This window comes from Colius striatus, chromosome 6, assembly GCF_028858725.1.
Source record: "Colius striatus isolate bColStr4 chromosome 6, bColStr4.1.hap1, whole genome shotgun sequence".
NCBI lineage: Eukaryota > Metazoa > Chordata > Aves > Coliiformes > Coliidae > Colius > Colius striatus.
In genome coordinates, this window is record NC_084764.1 from 45,530,054 (window position 1) to 45,548,608 (window position 18,555).

Sequence of the window (18,555 nt, forward strand, 5' to 3'; positions counted from 1 at the left end):
TGGTTTTCAGCCAGCATATTAATGTAGGCCAAATTTGTCTTTGTAGCTGAAGATGGACTGCAAACTGTATCAGTTCTAATAAGCTGCTTTTCAATTGTTTCTGAGAGTATTATCAAGCTGTATGGAAAGGAGGAGAGTCCATCTCTAAAGCTCTCAAGTTAGCAGTCTGATTCCAACCTCTTGCACGTGGATGAAAGTTTAGGTTTTGCTTAGTGTATATATTCTAGGATGTGATACATGGTGATGGAATTACCCAATTCTCGATAAAACTGAGCCTCTTACATTGCAAATGCTGCTGCCTGTATTTCTTAGTAGTTATTAGAGATAGCAGAATCTTCTTTTGTCTTTAATGCCTTATAGCACTAGCACCCAAAGTTTTCACATTAAGTTGTGTTAGTGGAGTAGGAAGAGGAAATACTGTGTGGGTTTCTGCTTCCATGGAACCTATACTGGTGGTCCAGTACCTTACCTACAGTCAGCCCTGCTGAGGCAACACCTGGAGTATTGCATGCAGTTCAGGGCTCCTCAGTGCAGGAGAGATGGAACTATGGAGAGAGTCTGGTAGAGGGCTACTGAGGCAATTAAAGGGACTTTCTTAATATGAAGAAAGACTGAGTGAGCTAGGACTCTTCAGCCTAGAGAAGAGAAGGCTCAGCAGGATCTCCTCGGTGTGTATAAATGCCTAAAGGGAGACTGCAAAGAAAGCAGAGGCAGAGCCAGATCAATACCAATGTTCACAAAGTGAGGCTTCTTAATTCTTCAAAGACAGTGGTAAAAAGTTCAGATCTTCCAGTCTTTGCCATTGTCCTGCACGTGTTTACTAGTTAATTTATTAAGTTCTACCTCTTAAACTCTTGACACAAAAGCGTCTCTTTAATGCATCTACATAGTTTGTTTTTGTTGAACGTGTTACTAGGAAATAGCTCCTGGTGTGTATCTAAAAGCCTGTCACCCATTTGTCCAATTTTAGGTTCTTGGGTGTTGTGGTTTTTTTTTACATAAACAAAACTGACTTTTCCAAATAGACTCACAACCTTCTGAGTCAATGCTCCATTGCCCTGCATAGGCTGTGGCATCTGGGTGGTCTGTGAGCTTCCATGTGGCATGACTAGAGCTGCTAGGATTCAAGACCTTGGTGAGACTAGTAGATTTCAAAAGTCTTTGTGTCACTCCATCGCTAAGGTCTGTAAGCCAACAGCACTCAGGGACTGTAACACTGCCTGGGTTTGGCTATTCCTGGGGTGCCTTAGTTTTTGGGGCTGTCATATATGCATCAATGATCTCACAACTGGATAATCTTCTCTTTGGAAGCTGCCTTCTCCAAATAAAGTCGGTCTTGGCAGGAAGCTGAGCTGGATATGGATGAATTTCTTTAAGGAACTTTGCTTGCAGGAATAGTATTTTTATACTTGTGGAAAGTAGCAAGTGAAGGTGAAGGAAAAGTATCTACTTCGAATGGCCGACAACAATGTTTAAACTTCCACTTTGCTAAAGCAGAGTTGCATTGGTAGCATGTTAATACATTAACTCTCCTTAAAATAGAGAAGCATCTGGTCCCTCTGGAGTATGTTGCACCTGATTCTGTCAGTCAGGAGCAAGTAAAATGGATGTTTGTCAGACCAAGTTCAGAGGCTTTGTGTGCTGATACAAGTGAAGAAGCTGACCTAATGGTAAAGCTTAGAGCTGCAGAAAGTGATTGTTAGGTTTTCATGTGCTTGTGGGATTCAGGCTGGTCTCTATTCTCCACTCCTCTTCCTAAAAGTTGGCATTCAAGCAGTTATGTCTCACTTTGATCACAGCTGGTGCTTGGGAATAATAGTGAGCTCTATAAGGGCTCACAAAGTTACAAGTTTTGCATTTCTGTATGCTCTATTAAAAATTTGAGTTCTTTGCTTTTAAGAGAATGGTGGTGTGATTTCCTTCTGTCACTGTAGGATGCCTGGCTTTTACAGCCTGTTTCTCTGGCTTGTTAAATCTGTGAATGGATGCCTGAATATTAAAACTGTCTCACTGCACTGTGAGTCTGGACATTTAGGAGACTAAAATGAAACAATAGCCTATCTGTTTGGTTTATTTTGTGGTATCTCGTAGTTGGTCCCTGCAGGTGTTTTGGAGGTATAGCACAGAGTTTTTGTAGTGATATGAACAGTCAAAAACATGCAAGCTATAGTAAACAATGCTCATACTCTTAAAGGTACAGTGTATGCCTATTTTGAAGGTGGGAAGTTAGTGAAATGATGCGTCTTTAATTTGGTGTACCAAGGTTTTTGATGTTGTACTTGAAGAAAGCAAAGTTCTGTGCAACTTTGAGGAACACTTTACCTTCTGTGCAGATACAACTTTATCTTTTTCCAGAAAACTCTCAGAACTTCCAGATCAAGTTAATAACAAAAAGCTGGTTTGAGCACGTTTCTGCAGACTTCTCTCCTGACAGTGTGTGACATGTTAGCCTAAGGCATAGGACATGAGCAGTCTGGTTTCCAAAGTACTGCTGCTCCCAGGACGTGTTTTTCTCTGGTGGATATTTACGACTATCTCCTGCAGCAATTTGTCAGGAGCAGCTTCTCTGTAACAACAGTCATGGTGGTATAATTCAGTTCTGTCCTTTGTGTTCCATAAGAAAGAATTGATCAGAATGGAGGCAAGCTCTCTACAAATTTGCCAGACTAGTAGATAGTGGTGCTATTTGTGGAAGCAGGAAACTCGGCTACAAGAGCTGGGAAGCAGAATGTTAAGAGTACCAGCCACTCTTGTCAGGAGTCATCTCCTCATTTTGTCCCATTTGTAGGATTATATTACATAGGGATACATTTTCATTTTGAGCTGGTGGAAATAAAGTTCATCTTTCAAGTGTATCACATGTGGCTTGCTTATTAATGTGATGTCCAGTTCCTGCTGGAGAAGATGTTAGTATTCCTGGTGAAAGAGACAAGACTCTAGCTGTAGCAGCAGGCCTTCAAGCTGCTGTTTGAGCTCTGGCTTCTTGATGTGGCACAGGAAGCCATGCAGGGCTAAAATGAGATTGAAAGGAGAATCTGAGGAAAGTGAGTTATTTATGTTGGCTATGCAGGAATGAGACGTGCCTAGGAAAGAAATAAAAACATTGATAATCTCAGTTTGGGGGAGTCAGAGGCAAGAGATACCCAGGCATCCTAGGAGTTTGTAGGGGAATTGTAAAAATCGTTGCAGGTTCTTATCTGAACACTTTGGAATATCATTTATAAGGTCTGCTCAGACCTACTGTGGATTTGGGTGTGTGGCTTTCCTGGGAGTAAGAGGGATAAGTAACTAGTGGTTTACATCAAAATAAGACAGGATAGGAAAACTCATCTTCAGCAGGCACCTTAACACAGTGCATTAGTATGTTTGAGGCAGTTATCTTTTGAAAAGGTGAGTTCATTCATTTCCTCAATACAAGGAGTAAGGCTTATTCAGAAGGCAAGGTGGCCTTCCTGGATGTGTTCTGGGACTGGAGGGGGCAATGCATTTACCCTCGTACACATAAATAATTCTGCTTCAGTCTGTTTTATCACCTGCAAACATACAAAAAAAAAAAGTGCTACCAAGCAGTTCTACCTGAACTGTGGGGAATAACATTCAGAGAGGCTGGTGGCAGTTTACAGTGCCTTGTCATCTATACATTTTCGTTATTACTTTATCAAATGTTTGAAAGCACAAGGGTGAAGCCAAGTAATATTTAATAGTGCTGCAACTTTCTTGTTCCTGACAGCCCAGTAAATGCCTATGTTAAAAGCTTTCTTATTTCAAACCACTGCAGTGTCACTAGCCTGAGTAAATGTTGAGACTCTTAAGGGCTCAAGTTGCAAACTGAATGCCAGAACATAAAAAGGGGTTTGGCAGAACCTGTTCCTTCATAATAAAATGTCTAGAATAAAAAGATCAGAAAGCTGCCAGTTTTGCCTAGTCACACTTTCTAGAATAATCATAATTTTTGTGAGTGAGCTTAAGGCAAGTGGGTTTGGCAGGCATTACAACTGTTATTAAGCCCTCAATTACATCACTTATAGGTGTAACAGTTTGACCCCAGTCTGCAACTAAGCACCATGCAGTCACTCCCTCACTCCTCCCCTCCCAGTGGGATGAGGAAGGGAATCAGAGGGGAGGAAAAAAACAAACAAAAACTCAGGAGTTAAGAATTATTTAATAACTAAAGTGAAATAAAATATAAGTATAATAATAATTGGAATGAGAGAAATAAAACCCAAGGAAAGTGAAAAGCAAAACTCCAAACCCTCAAAAACCAAGCGATGCACAATGTAGCTGCTCAGCACTTGCTGACTGATGCCCAGATAGTCCCCAAGTAAGCTCTGGACACTCATGGCTGACTCCCCAGTTTATATGCTGGGAAGGACCTTCTATGGTATGGATTAAGCCTCTGGCTAGTTGGGATCAGCTATCCTGGCTGTGCTCCCTCCCAGCTCCTTGTGCCCCTCCTCACTGGCAGTGCACGGGAAACTGAAAAGTCCTTCACTTAGGATTACGAGCAACTTGGCAACACCTACAACATCAGTGTGTTATCAGCATTATTCTCACAGTAAATCTGTGCACTTCTGCAATTTATATGTTGGCAACCATATGCCTTACCATAGACATGGTAAAGTATATAAGGCATGACCTTGCTGTATAATAAAGAGCTTGATTTTCCTCAATCTTATGTGCGTGCATATGGAATGAATGATAGCAGTGCTGATTCACTATTTCCAAGAATGACCAATTACTTTTTTTTAATCTACAACGAGCTGTTGCTGCTGTGCCCCCACAGCAGGAATGCAGGCAGGTGTGGAAAAAAGCCTGGATGTGAAAGAGTGCAGCACACTGTCACAGAGGTGAAGTGCCACTCCAAACTTCTTTTTTTCCTCCCTACTACCATGAACTCAATCCTCTTTCAGCATCAGCTGTCTGGTGTCTTTCAGAATTGTACAAGACATACCATATCATTTAACAGCAAGTGAGTTAACTGGTGTAGATATTCCCACATGTCCTAGAAAGGTTAAGAAAAGGCACAAAAATGCCCAGTGGAATTCTCCATGCTGTTATCCTTGCCTTGTTCACACTAGTTTATACTGCAGTTCCTGACTGTAGCCCGGGAGTCCTTGGCATTGATTATGCACTGAAAAGACACTTCTGTACCTTTTGAGTGTGTTTTGTTGTTTGTGGTCTGACAGTGATCTTAAGCACTGCTGGTCGGGGTGAAGTGCCAGCAGCACCATCTCTGAGCACACCTTTAGGAACTTAATACTCTGTGGGCAGAAGCTTGATGGAACAGCTGTGCTTAACTCTTAGCTAGAGAAAAATACAGCAGTTATTTAAAAACTGCTTAGATTCTCTTCTGTAAGGACAGGGTATTCCAGGAAACAACACAAAACTAGCTGAATTCAGATATTTATAACTTCAAGCACAATTTAATTGTGCACACTGGGTAGTGTCAATTCAGTGTCCAAATATAGGTCTTTAAGCTTTTTTTTTTGGGTTCCAGCAGTGGTATTGAAACATTCAGTCAATTTAAGTTGTTACAAGACATGAATGTATAATAAAACTCATTTTGTGGGCAAGAATCACATAGACTACCACATAGCATAGAACAGGTCTTAAAGCTTGTAGAAACCTGTTTTCTGCTCTGAATATTGTCTTTCCTTCTTCCTTTTCTCTAGTGAGATTTACAAGGTCTTTGTCACTCCATGTAAGTGTTGCAATGACTGTGTGGGTAGGAAGCCATTTGGAATGAAAGGGACATGGTGCCTGTGATGCATGGTTACATCTGTATCACCTACCTGCTTGGAGGAGAAACTTTAAAGTGTGGATAGTTAGAATGACCCAGGCATTGTGGGGATTGCTTTTGTAGGATCTGCTGCCTTATTATGCATTGGTGGGAGGTGTGAGTTGTCAGTATGATGGCCCTGCCTAATTATCTGCTTGGAAAGGAGCAGCCTAGAAGGCACTAGTAAATCACATTGGAGTTGCAATATGTGTAGAAAACAGGGGGTAGGCAAAAGTGTTAAGACAAAAAAAAAATAAACAGAACTGATAGGAGAATTTTTCAGTGCATAGAATAATCACGCGCCCGATTGCTACGAGGTTGCTTGAGGGCATTCCACTTAGGTGGAATTATTGTTGCAATTAAACAATAGTCCTTGGCATTAAGCATCTTCAGCTTTAAATTTCTTCCTCAGAGACAGTCCAGTTAATTGGAATATATGTTATTGCCTAGTTCTGTATTATTTATACCATTGATGATAATGCAATTAAAAAAGGACTAAAAAAGAAAAGATCCGTGCAGTGGGATACCCAAGAAATCTTTTTTTCTGTTCAGCCAAGCTCAGTTTCCTTTGCTCTAGCTGTTAGGTGAAGCAGAGGCAGTAATACATAGTGATATATATCCAATATGCATCCAGTCTTTTCTGTGGATCCTAGAGACTTTACATACAAAATATGTATGTGATGCTACACACACAACTGTGAGGTGTTTTTTTCAGTATTGTGTGGAAGAATGGGTTGACTTCTTGTTAAAAGTAGTTCTTCCACTCCTTTAAAGAGTTACTGTCTCTTTTGTGGTGGTTAAAATTATGATTGAGTGGTGGGTGTCAGGAGGTTGGGGCAGCACTTTTTTTCTGTTGTACTCAGTGACAGGACAAGGTGTAAATGGGAAGAAGCTGGAGCACAACAAGTTCCATTTAAACATAAGGAAAAACCGTTTCGGTGAGGGAGCCCTGGCCCAGGCTGCCCAGGGAGGGTGTGGAGGCTCCTGCTCTGGAGGGCTTCAGAGCCCACCTGTACACGTTCCTGTGTGACCTGATCTAGGTGGGACCTGGTTTGGCAGGGAGATTGGACTGGATGATCTCTAAAGGTCCCTTCCATCCCCTACCAATCTGTGATTGTTAGTGATCAGGAAGCAGTTGTGTTGAGGGCTGACCCACGTGAAATATACATTTTGTGTTAAAAACAGAGTTCCTATTGGAAATATGTGTACTTTGTTATCATCATCCTGAAGTTTTAATTGCATGCAAGACTTTGTCAAAATTTCAAAGCACATCAGCTGTCTTGAATGGGGACTGAACTTCTGCTGCTAGTTGTTCTCTTTGTGGCAAAGCAGTGAGTGCTGTACTCTTTTGCTGCACCTCTAGTAACATAGTATTGCTGAACTTTAACTCAACGCTTTCATAGTAACTGCTTTTCTTACTGTTTTCTTACTGTCACTTTGTCTCTAAGCAAAATGCAGGAAAGATTGATGAAAGATCTTAGTTCTGGATCTCTGGGTCATTGCTGATGCTAAAGTTTACTTAAAGTAGTTTTAGTAACTGTCCTGAATTTGCCCTGTGATTTAAATGCACTGTGAGCATGGCTCAAGAAGTCCCTGTCTGAAATGATGCATTAAAATGATTTTGAGCATTGTTGGCCCATTGCAGTGGGAGGTAGAACAGCTTATGTTAAGCCATCAGAGGAGCTATTTTGGAAATTTATGGTATTTTGGGATCTTTACAGATCAGTTAAGAGATATTTCCTGTTGTATATGTATAGGATAAGAGGTAAAACCAAAGTAACTTTCTAACTAACTGCAAGTCTTGCATAGCTGTGATGTACTGGCTAATAACAATGAGGGGCACTACTAACATTTCTATATTTATGTTTTTATCTTCTGGGGAAATTTTCTTCTCTGAGCTTGGAAAGGCAGCTCTTGACAACAATTAACCTCATTCCTTTTGTGGACCAAGTCTCTTTCGAGTTACTTGTATATGTTGAGTGAGTTGCTTTTGGGAGTACATACTCATATCAAACAGCTCTTCCAGCGTAAGACATGTAAGCAATGTTCTCACAAACAATCCAAATGTATTTTACATCTGCATTTTTTGAAATACAAGTTAGTCATGCAACTGTCTTATGCCTTAGTAAACAGCCCAGATGCAGAATTGAGAGGAGGAGGATGTCAAAACGCAGATGCTTCACATGAACTGGATTTTTCTGTTTAAGTACAAAAGCAAAGATGTTGTATCACGGTGTTGTTCTCATGTACTTAGTTGACGTTAACAGGTTTTTTTAAGTAGTGACAAATACATAGACTGTAATTGTACTCAATTTCCATCCTGTAGGAAGAGAAATAAAGCATTCGTTTGGAAGAGTTAAAAATACAGACATATCTTTCTAGAGAATTTTTTTGGCCAGGAAGTTTTTTTCATTAGTGAAAACTTGAGAAACGTTTTCAGAATTGATTCAGTGTTTAAGAGTCCTTAATCAGTTAATTTTAGATAATTATTCTTTTGCTATGATACTGTGTCTGCTTTAAGGAACGGTGAAGCCTACAATCACTGCCTTGGTAGATCTCTTGAAAATAGATGTTTGGGAGAAGCATGTAGCTCAGAGAGTGGAGGCAGAGGTAAAAGATGTGTACTCCTGAAGGTAAAAAAATCCACCTGCCAACTAATTGTGAAAGAAGAGAAAAGGTGTGGGGAGGAAATACATGAATCAAAATACACAAGTCTTGCAGAAAACTTATCCCAGCAAGCCTGTTCTTGTTAAGAAGTGACGGGGACAACCTGTCTCATTTGCTTTCCTGAGAGAGGAGTATGTGGAGACCCATTGTAAATGGGTCATGTGGCTAATCAGGGCTTCGAAAGGAAAATAAAAGTGAACTTCTGTATGAAGTAGGAGAAACTGACCTGGGTACAGCTCACAGAAGAGCTTACAACTTAAATAGAACAACAGGAACATGCGGGAGAAAGAAAGTACGCAAACATGGTGAACTGCAATGACATTGTATTTAGTAGAGCTTTTGAGACAAGTGTCTAGAGGAAGTGAAGAAATAAGAAAGAAGGGGTAGTGGTGGGAGAGGAGAATTAATAGCAAGAAGAGGAGTACGGCAAAGGTGAGAGATTGGGAGCTGAGGGGGAAGGGATTGAGTCAGTACCTAATTAGTCATTTATTTAGTGGGAGCATCTAGATTAATACCTTAGGAGTGATGAGAGTGTTAATGTGGTTTCCAAGTGACATGATGTAGGTGGTTTTCACAAGCAAACAGTGTTCATTGTAAATGTATAAGCTGATTTTTTTCCCTAAAGATCACAGATCTCTTCCTCCACCCACACTGTTCTTACACTTCTTGATTTCATGCTTTCTGTTTGCTACAAAATGTATTTATCTTTTTACCCACAGTCATAAGATTCAGTAGCTTACGAGAAAAAAACCCACTTGATCAGTGGAAGCAAAAGATCACATTCCCTGTAAACCTGGTCATACGAAGTATAAAATTGTGTTCTCCTGCACACAGATTGGAGAACTCCTGTCAATTGCCTATAAGCGTTAAGCTTGTCCTGTAAGACCCTGGCTGCTCAACATATGTTGATACAAGAGACAAAACACTTCCTACTCTGGGGTGGAAGGGAAAATGACTTAGTCTAGGCAATCAAGCAAGAAAAAAACCTTGCAACCTTGGTTTATGTACATCCTACTCATCTGTCCTCCCTCTTGACACAGCCAAGGAACATATCCCACAGCCACCTACTATACTCACCTTTCCGTGCTCTCTGCATGGCTTGAGAATTCCCTTATCTTCTCCTTGTCTGCCCTTGTCGACCTGTATCTGTCCTTCTAATACTGATTCTAGATCTCCACCTCTCACCTTCTGTGCTAGTGTGTGCCAAAAACATGCGTGGGGTGGGAACTATTATGTAATGAGAACATAATGTAATTGGCATCTACAAGGATCTGAATTAAAGGAGATACAATGTTAAGATAGTGCATTGGAAATATACCGAGTCCTTGAAGCAGAGTTAAACTTGAATGGAAGTGTGGGAATTCCTAACTTGATTGTTACTGTAAAAGCTCGGTAAGTTTCTCAGTAGCTGATTTACTGCTTTGTAAAGTAGAAAGCAACAGCTGAAGCAAATAAGGCTTTTAGGAGTGTGTTCTGTCGGCTGGTCGGTTCTTCCCCTTCACTCATCAACTTGTTGGATGTTTGCGATCAATTTTGATGGAGAACTCAAAACACAAATTGTTCTACTGTCTTGAGAATAGTTTATCTGTTTGACTTGTTTGTTAGTCAACATGTGTGCTGGTGTTTTGCCCAACGTGCCCAGTTATATGGAAACCTGTGAAAGATGATACTGCTTGGCTAGTCAGGTCATGTGAGTAGGGAGCTAAAGCAATGCAGGGTCCATGAAGAGAGGAGCACATGTATAATCTATAGGATAAATTCTTTACAACTAACACTGTTAAATACTTGAAATTAATACAGTGTTTTCTCAGCACAGTGGTTATATTCACACTTTTGTAATGAAGGTTGCAAGTTCTTACCCAATGAGTTAGAGGTGGGGATCTTCCAACCCGTACCATTCTATGATCTTTGTAGTGCCTTATGATAGAGGTTAGGGTTTTTTTTCCCCCTATTGAACTTAACTAGCTGCAGCATTGAACTTGTTGGTCATGTAAAAGTGAAAATCTGGGGGGTTTTGTTAATTATTACATTGGGGTTTTTTTTCCCTGAAGTACTGTTTGGGAAGATCCATGTTATCATCTAAGCTTGGCATTGTTTTCATGAGAAAATGTGGTCCTGTGGTGTGGTCAAGTTCTGTAATACCATAAGTATTATTCTTCTGTAAAATGTTTAAGCAGTCATGGTTTTTAAATAAAATGTTTAAAAAACCCCACAGAAAATCCCCCAAATGCATGCTCTTGGTCCCAGCTCTTTAGCCCTTGGGGATCTTTGTAAAGACTTCTCACAGTTACCTTCTAAAGCTGTTAGATGAACACACTCCCTTTTTAAAGCTGTAAGTCAAAAGGAGGCATATTTTACAGCTCATTAAAATATTATTTGTGTGTGATACAGAAACAAGTTCAAAATCTAACACCACACAACTGCTCTTTCATAGCACTTATTGAGGCGGGGGGGAGATGGATCAGTTACACCCCTCACTGCCAGTTTTGGTCTGATTCTTTTTGCCAAGCCAACTGATCGCACTATATTTGGAAATGTGGCTGTGTTGTGTGTTACCAAGCTTATTCATCATTGCTGTCAGCGTACTCTCTCCTTGCAGAATGCTTTCAGGAATTTTCAACAGCATTCATTTGAAAGGAAACATGGCATAGTACTTAAAAAAATATTTGCCAGAAGACAACTTGAGGGGAAAAAAAAAGAGACAAAAACCCAAAGCACTTTTGCATTGAAATGTGCTGCTGCTTCAGATGGTTAGGAAGGCTGTGGTTCGTCTCAGTCTTGATGGATTTTTTGGTTCTAATCCACATGCCATGCAGTTATATTTTATATTGCTGTTTCTGTTGTCATGTGTACTAGCAAACAGCCTGACTTTTTACAGGATCACAGATTGGTGGGGCTTGGAAGGGACCTCTAAAGATCATCCAGTCCAAACCCCTTGTCAAAGCAGCACCCACCTGGATCAGGTCACACAGGAACGTGTCCAGGCAGGTTTTGAAGCCCTCCAGAGCAGGAGCCTCCACACCCTCCTTGGGCAGCCTGGGCCAGTGTTGCAGTTCATTGCTGTGTTGAGAAGCAGACTCATGCTTCACTCATTTCTAACAGGAGTTTTAGTCACTTGCAAAAAGAGATGCTGTATCTGAAGTTTTATTTCAGGTTTTTAAGTACTGTTTTTTCTGCAGTTATAATTCCTTTTTCTTTTTAATTCCAGGAATTTCTCTAGTCTGAAATCTCACTCTAAACCCTATGATTTTATTAATGTAAATTTAACTACAAAAACTAGCTTCACAAAGGACCCACACTTCTTCTCTTCACATTGGGCATAGTGTTCTCATTGTAACTCATCATTTGCTGGGTAAATTTGGCAGAGCATTGCTCAGCTAAACCCTTTTTTTGCCAAATAGGAAACTGGATTTTGCTGTGTGTTTAGTTTTCAGGAAAATTGAAACAAACTTTGTTAATGTATTTTTTAGATTATATATTGTATAAAACATATGTGATTATTTTTTATGCTACACAGCTCTATCCCGTTGGTATTTGGAATATGTTTCCTAGACAGCTATGTATAGCAGCAATTCCTCTCGAATGACTTGTACTATACATTAGATTTTAATCAGATACATTTAATGAGATCTATTAGAGTTTAAATAGTTTATCTGTTCCATGTAACTGAGTGGTGAATGGAGATGAGTAATGTAGCAAGTAGAAACCCATTTTTCTGACTTGAAATTGGATTTAAAAAAATACAATTTTGATCAAGATAGATGATTCCTTAAAAGGAGATACTTCCATAGCTAGGTACCCTAAGATATGAGTCTGCTGGTTTTGCTGTTTTGTGTGAGAGAGACTTGCTGATTTAATCATGCATGCAGCATATTTTTCTCTATAGAAATTCTGATGACTAGGAAGCAGTAGTTTAGACAAGATACATGCATCAAAGGAGGGAGCGCAGATACTTGCAGAGCTTATTTCATGTTCATGTGCTGGTAGGACCCTACTGAAAGAATGCATTTCTGATTACAGTGACATCAATCTAGTGAGTTGTGTTCACAGAACTTGTGTTCTCCTATGGCGTGCTTGCTGCGTCTTATCTGAGCAGTAGGAGCTGAGACAGATCTTGTATTAGCCTTGAATTTATAACTTGCACAGAGCAGATTACAGCTAGAGATTTGTTGTGGCCTCTAAAACAATATTCACCTATGACAGTAATGCAAACACTAAGGATTGTCCAAATGCTTCTTTTTTATCATATTTAGGAAGCTGAAGCTCATATATTCCAAGATCAGCTTTATGTTTTAATCAAAACCCTGCAGTATTTTGATAGTTGTGTGTACAGAACATTTACTTACACTGTTTTTCCACCATTTTTTGGTCAATAACTGTATTTTGTTCTTAGAGGTGAGAAACTCAAGGAAAAAGCATTAAATGTAAAGACCTTGAAAATAACCTTTTCCCAGTTATTTTGTTGTTGGAATCGTTGTTCTATGCCTTTGCCTTACACTGTATTATGGCAGGTTGGACATTTATATTGATCCTATTTCCAACTTGGCCTATAACACGTTCAACATAGATGTCATAATGAATGTTGCTTCCTGCTTCAAATGAGCTTAAAAATGTTACAGGGTCTTGCGTCGAATGTAATTGCTTGTGGTAGAGCAATGTCTTTCAAGAGGATGTGCAGTGCTTAGTAGTAAATTAACTTAGAGGTATGACCAGACAGTGTGATTCTCACATTGAACCTGTGGTATTGCTCCTTACCAGCCTGTACATCCGATCATTTCGTGGTAGAAACTGTATTAGGAAAGTTAGGTAGCTCAAGGGGGTAGACTTCAGAAATCGGGAAGGAGGGGGAGAGTATGCCTCAGGACTCCACAGTCCCAGTGTACTCATGGATAGTCTTGTTCCTTGTACTGTGTTTAGTGTTGGAAGATGAAAGAATTTGGTTTCTTTGCCTTCCTTTTTGAAAACACCTTTTAGTTTTGCCTTAGACCTTTTTTTTCCCTTTTGTTGAGGTCTTATCTTTTCACTCAGTATTGAGCTCCTTTAATTTTGACTTAATGATGCTAACCTGAAGTTGCTTCCTGATTATTCAAAGTTATTTAAAATAAGCCTTGAGCTTGGCAGTTTCTCATTCACTCTAATCTTAGTGGAAAATGAAAGCAGCTAGATTAGGTACCTTTCCAATTAGATTTGGGTTTTTTTAAGTATAGCATTTGTATTTAAATGTTCTGCTCTATACAGATTGTGATTGTTTCAGCCTTGGTCAGTGTGGATAAGCAGCTTTTCAGCTGCTGGTCGATACATTCCAGTATCCGTACCAACTGCCAAAGAACACAACTTTTTGTTAGGTTGTGAGAGGAAACATTTCATTTTGGGTAAGCTAGCTACACTGGCCAAGGATAAAAGGATCCCTTTTATATATACAGAGTGCTCAGAACACCTGGAATCCAAAGTACTAGTTCTGTACAGTGGTTTTTAGCATGTTTATGGATTTTACTGTGCAGTGTGTGATAGCTCAGTTGCTATGGCTGAGGTGATTTTGATGACTCAGGCAGCTGAAATCTTTCAGATGGCCAAAGTTTCCTGAACGTGTCTGACCTCCCTCTTACTGCAAAGTAACTGGACATAGAATCTTTGAGACTGTACAGAAAGATATTATGTGCTGTATAGACTACATAGTCTGCCCATATAGGTGGTGGAATTACTGTCCCTAGAGGGGTTTCAGAGACACAGGTGGATGTTGCACTTAGGAAAATGATCTAGTGGTTGATAGGGCTGGGGCAAAGGCTGGACTCGATGAGCTTAAAGCTCTCTTCCAGCTGATACGATTCTGTGATTCTAAGTTGGCTGCACACAGTTTGCCTTTAGAAGTCTGTTGTCTGATCCCAGTCACATTCACATCCATTGTGACTGGAAACAGCTTCTCAGACCTTATGCTGCCGTTCCACAATTGCTGCATCCGAGGCTGCTGTTGACCATCGTATGCATGAGCAGTTCTTCCTTATTCATGTGTATCAAATCCTGTTCACTCGTCTCCTAGAAGCCTGTTCGGCACCAGCATCCAAAATTACTCCCAGTGCATGTGAGAAATTCCCTGGATGTTTCACACCCTGCTACACTGCCCTTCCAGTAGATGTGGTGTGATTTTTAAGCCCTCCATGAGAACAAGGGGCTCTGAATATTGAAAAAACAGCCTAGGATCATATTCCATTTATTGTGGTAACTGGAAATAGATTTCCCTTAACTAGTTGTCTTGAACCATGAAAGGAAAATGTATACATAATGTATTTTGATTTTTATTTGGAAATGGACACCTTCATTTTGGATTAGTACTTCATTGCAGTCACAACTGCTAATTGATCTGAGGTCTGCAGTGCAGCTGAGGAGGTAAAATAACCTGGTTTTATGTAGCATAGACGCTTTAGTATCCATAATATTTGTTCACAACTAATGAATTTGCAATCTGAATGATTTTTTTTCCTTTCTCTATGGTTTCTAGTTTCAGATTACCCTGAGGTAATTAATATGCAACTACATGAAATATTGCTTCAGTTTGCACTTGTATGGTTGTCTTACATTGAAGCTGTCTAAATAATACTTGCCTGTATATATGTGCCAGAAACAACTCTTCATCTTTTTGTGTTCTATTTTAACGTGGCTAATAAGAGATGTTGTCCATTCATACTTGGTGTATTTTGTTTATTTAATAATTGGTGACAATGTGCATCTTCATCTGTTTTAGTTGGAAGATGGGGAAGAAAAGCAGAGTAAAAACTCAGAAGTCGGGTACAGGAGCCACAGCGACAGTATCTCCAAAGGAAATGTTGAATCTTGTTAGTGAGTTATTGCAAAGTAAGTTTCATTTTTGTATCTCTCTGGGAAAATAGTGTGCACACCACTCAAAAAGCTTCTCACGTTGAAGCCAGTGAATTCTATTAACTTCCTGTAAGTGGCCAAGCTTGCTAATTCAATGTACTTTAGATAGTATACTGTGTATCTCACAGTATCTTATCTCTGTTAGTATATACCATTATTGACTTATTTATATGTGTATGTAATGGGCATACCATATTTCTGGCAGCTTTTAACTTTACATCTCAACACAGCCATAAATACTGGGGTGAGATTAGGTTTCTTTTTAAACAATACTCTGGATAACGTTGAAGCCTTATCAAATATGCTTTTCTTGTGAATCTTAAGAGTGGCACTATTTCTGTTTTATCATTTGAACAGCTCTTTGAACTTGTATCAGAGTAGAGAAATTAACTGTGGAAGGCAACAATACAACTTCGTGTAACTGCATTGATATTTTTGCACTTAAATGAAATTTGTTGTTGTTGCTGTTTGGATACTTTTGGTAGTGCTTAATTCTTGTGTATAGACCAAAGGTCATTTCACTTAATGAGGAACTTGGAACTCACCCATTATTTACAGTAAATATGAAAAGCAGAGCAGAATTTCGTGTGGTGGTGCTAAAACGCTGTTCACTCTTTCTACGGTCATTAGTAACTGAGCTACACTTCGTGTTGAAACACAAGTCCAGATTTTCTTCTCCTGGGAGCATCTTAATGTTGCCTTAGAAAAATTAGAGTTTTTCTTTAGCTTTGCTCACAAAGAGGAGACAAGGAGTTGGCAGAGCTGTTTGATGCTTATGCTGCAATTGGCCTCTCTGCTTTACTACCAAAAATAAAACATAGATCTAACTTTCTAAGCGAAGACAAGTATCAGCTGTTCTTTTTGTCAGGCTTCCATATTTTATTCAACACAAAGATTTTTCAAATCAGTTGAGCAAGGTAATCTTCAGCTGTCCACTTGGATTTATGCAGCTTAGATCTAGAAATCCACACGCTGGCACTTACAACATTGTCAGACACGCTGTGGATATAATCTAAAGCTAAATCCTGGCTAAGTGTTCCTTTGCTTGTCCTTCCAGTACATGTGCACCTATGAAAACAGTATTGACTAGGCAGGTCAAAAGTATGTATCAGCAAATTTCTCAGTTACTTAAGGTAAGCTCTGTGCTATTGTCATCTGCTTTCATTACAGTGAGAATGATGGCAAGCAGGCTAATGTGAAGAGAGTGTTTTGCTTGGGTTATTGAAAACAGAGACTTTTTCTTTTGTTGCTGATCTTATCTGATAGACTAATTGTTCAATAGTCTGGTTGATTGACTTTCTTTCTTCCTAGCTCTTTAACCATTTGCTGTTTCTTATATCTGAAAGAGTATTTTTCAAAAAAGGAAAATAAAACAACTTGAGGTAAGTTGCACTAGGAAAATTCCAGTCTCCATTTATTACGTGTTACTGGGATGATTATAATAATGGAGATTGTAGTGTTTACTGTGTAAACATGTCTGAAAGACAAATAGTACTAAGGTTCAGTTAAACCTGTGAAACCATGACCTTTTATGTGGTATTAAAAATATACAGATATATAAATATATGTATATATACACACACACTTTATTTAAAAACAACCATTTTTCCTTGCCATTTTCACTTCCAGAATGCAGCAGTCCTACTCCAGGCCCTGGTAAGGAATGGGAAGAATATGTACAGATTCGTTCACTTGTTGAGAAAATTCGCAAAAAGCAGAAAGGTAAATGTGAAAGGCTGTAAGATAAAGGTGGCTCAGAGTTGTGGATTGCCTAAGAAATTGGCTGTTGACAGATGAAAGGAATATCTTATTTTTATTGTTACTATATAAATATTATGGAATCCTATTGTTTTATGACCCCAAATCCTCTAATTCTCTGACATGCGGTTGCCTTTTACCCTTGTGTTTCCAAAATGTTCTGGTGGGTATGACCAGGAACATTAACCATTTTAATACTTAGAATTCTGAGTGAATGTCACAGAGAGGTGCTCCTGTGATAATTCTGTCTGATAAGTAGAAAAGGAACTTGGGATTGTGATGGGATAACAATCTGAAGGACTAGAAGTAAAAGTCCTTTGAGAATAATAAGCGTTTTTGATCCCTGATTGCATAGTCTGCCCCTGTGCCTCCTATAAACCTGAATATTGTGAGTTTAAGTATTGTGTTTTAATGTGAACACTTTACTGGCCATGGAAACAGTTTCAGTAATTCTACATCATGGTGTTAAATTATGACTATAAAGTATATATATATGCACAAAGTAAATACATCAGCTAATAAATCTCTCTGTCACATTGTTAAAATGAAGAAATGCTTCTAGTACTGCAGTTAATATGGAGTTTTATTGGCAATGTTCCAGAGTTTAAGGTATGCTTATTTTTCAGACTAAAGCAGTTTCCTTTTGGTATGTTCTGCAGCAAGTCACTGTTAATGAGACTTTAATTTTGTGTTAGTTTTGATTTTATTTGGAGTTAAGTGCTAGGAATGTAATTTTAGTTAAATTAACCTCTTTTGTGACTGAGAAATAACTTTTTAACCTTGAAATGACTAGATTTGGGTTAGATATACCTGGAAAAGTCCTGGAAAATTCCTTTTTTTCTCTGGTATTTGTACAGTGATGGCAGAAAACACAGACTGCATTTAAAATGAAACGTGAGTGCTTCAGGTACTTGCTTGACAAAGCAAGGACTTAGAGGCCTGAAGTGTCCTTTTCACACCTGGTTTTAATATATTTTGACTAATGCATAAAAACCTTACTTCATTAAAGGACTTTTAAACCTCTGAACATCACTCATTGGCAGAGAGCATATGGAAGATAAAAATGATACTGTTTGAGTGGCTGCGTCGTGTAGCTGTGTCGAGATGAACTTGATTCATCACTTTGCTGTCCTGTGACTTCTAGAAACTTGTGGTACATGTCCAGATTTTTAGGATGCAATACATGTGTCACAGTAAAACATAATTCAAGTTAACAGCAACACATTTAGCATTGGGGCTGGTCACTGTATCTTTCTTCTGCACCAGAAGGATCAAACCATCTGTGGGGAAAACGACTGATGGCAGAGATGGTAGAACTAGTATGACAGTGTTGTGTTCATAGAGCTTTCCCCCTACACACCTTGAAAAATGCAAAACCTGCTGACCACAGCACTGTTGACATACGTGTCTTTTAATATGACATCTTTGCATACATAGTGAGGATGAATATTTTGTCTTTCAAAGCTATTTTTTAATGG

The 18,555-nt window shown here is 39.2% G+C and overlaps 1 protein-coding gene across 2 annotated transcripts in view; it reads left to right on the top strand.

Annotated features, from left to right (window-relative positions):
- The window catches only part of SETD3 (SET domain containing 3, actin N3(tau)-histidine methyltransferase), a 55,244-nt gene that overhangs the window by 4,455 nt on the left and 32,234 nt on the right, over positions 1 to 18,555 (top strand). For both annotated transcript variants that reach the window (XM_061998427.1, XM_061998428.1), the window contains exons 2-3: positions 15,186 to 15,295; positions 16,949 to 17,041. In XM_061998427.1, coding sequence (XP_061854411.1) covers positions 15,193 to 15,295; positions 16,949 to 17,041 — 196 coding nt within the window. In that variant the 5' untranslated portion in view covers positions 15,186 to 15,192. The remainder of the gene's footprint in view (positions 1 to 15,185; positions 15,296 to 16,948; positions 17,042 to 18,555) is intronic.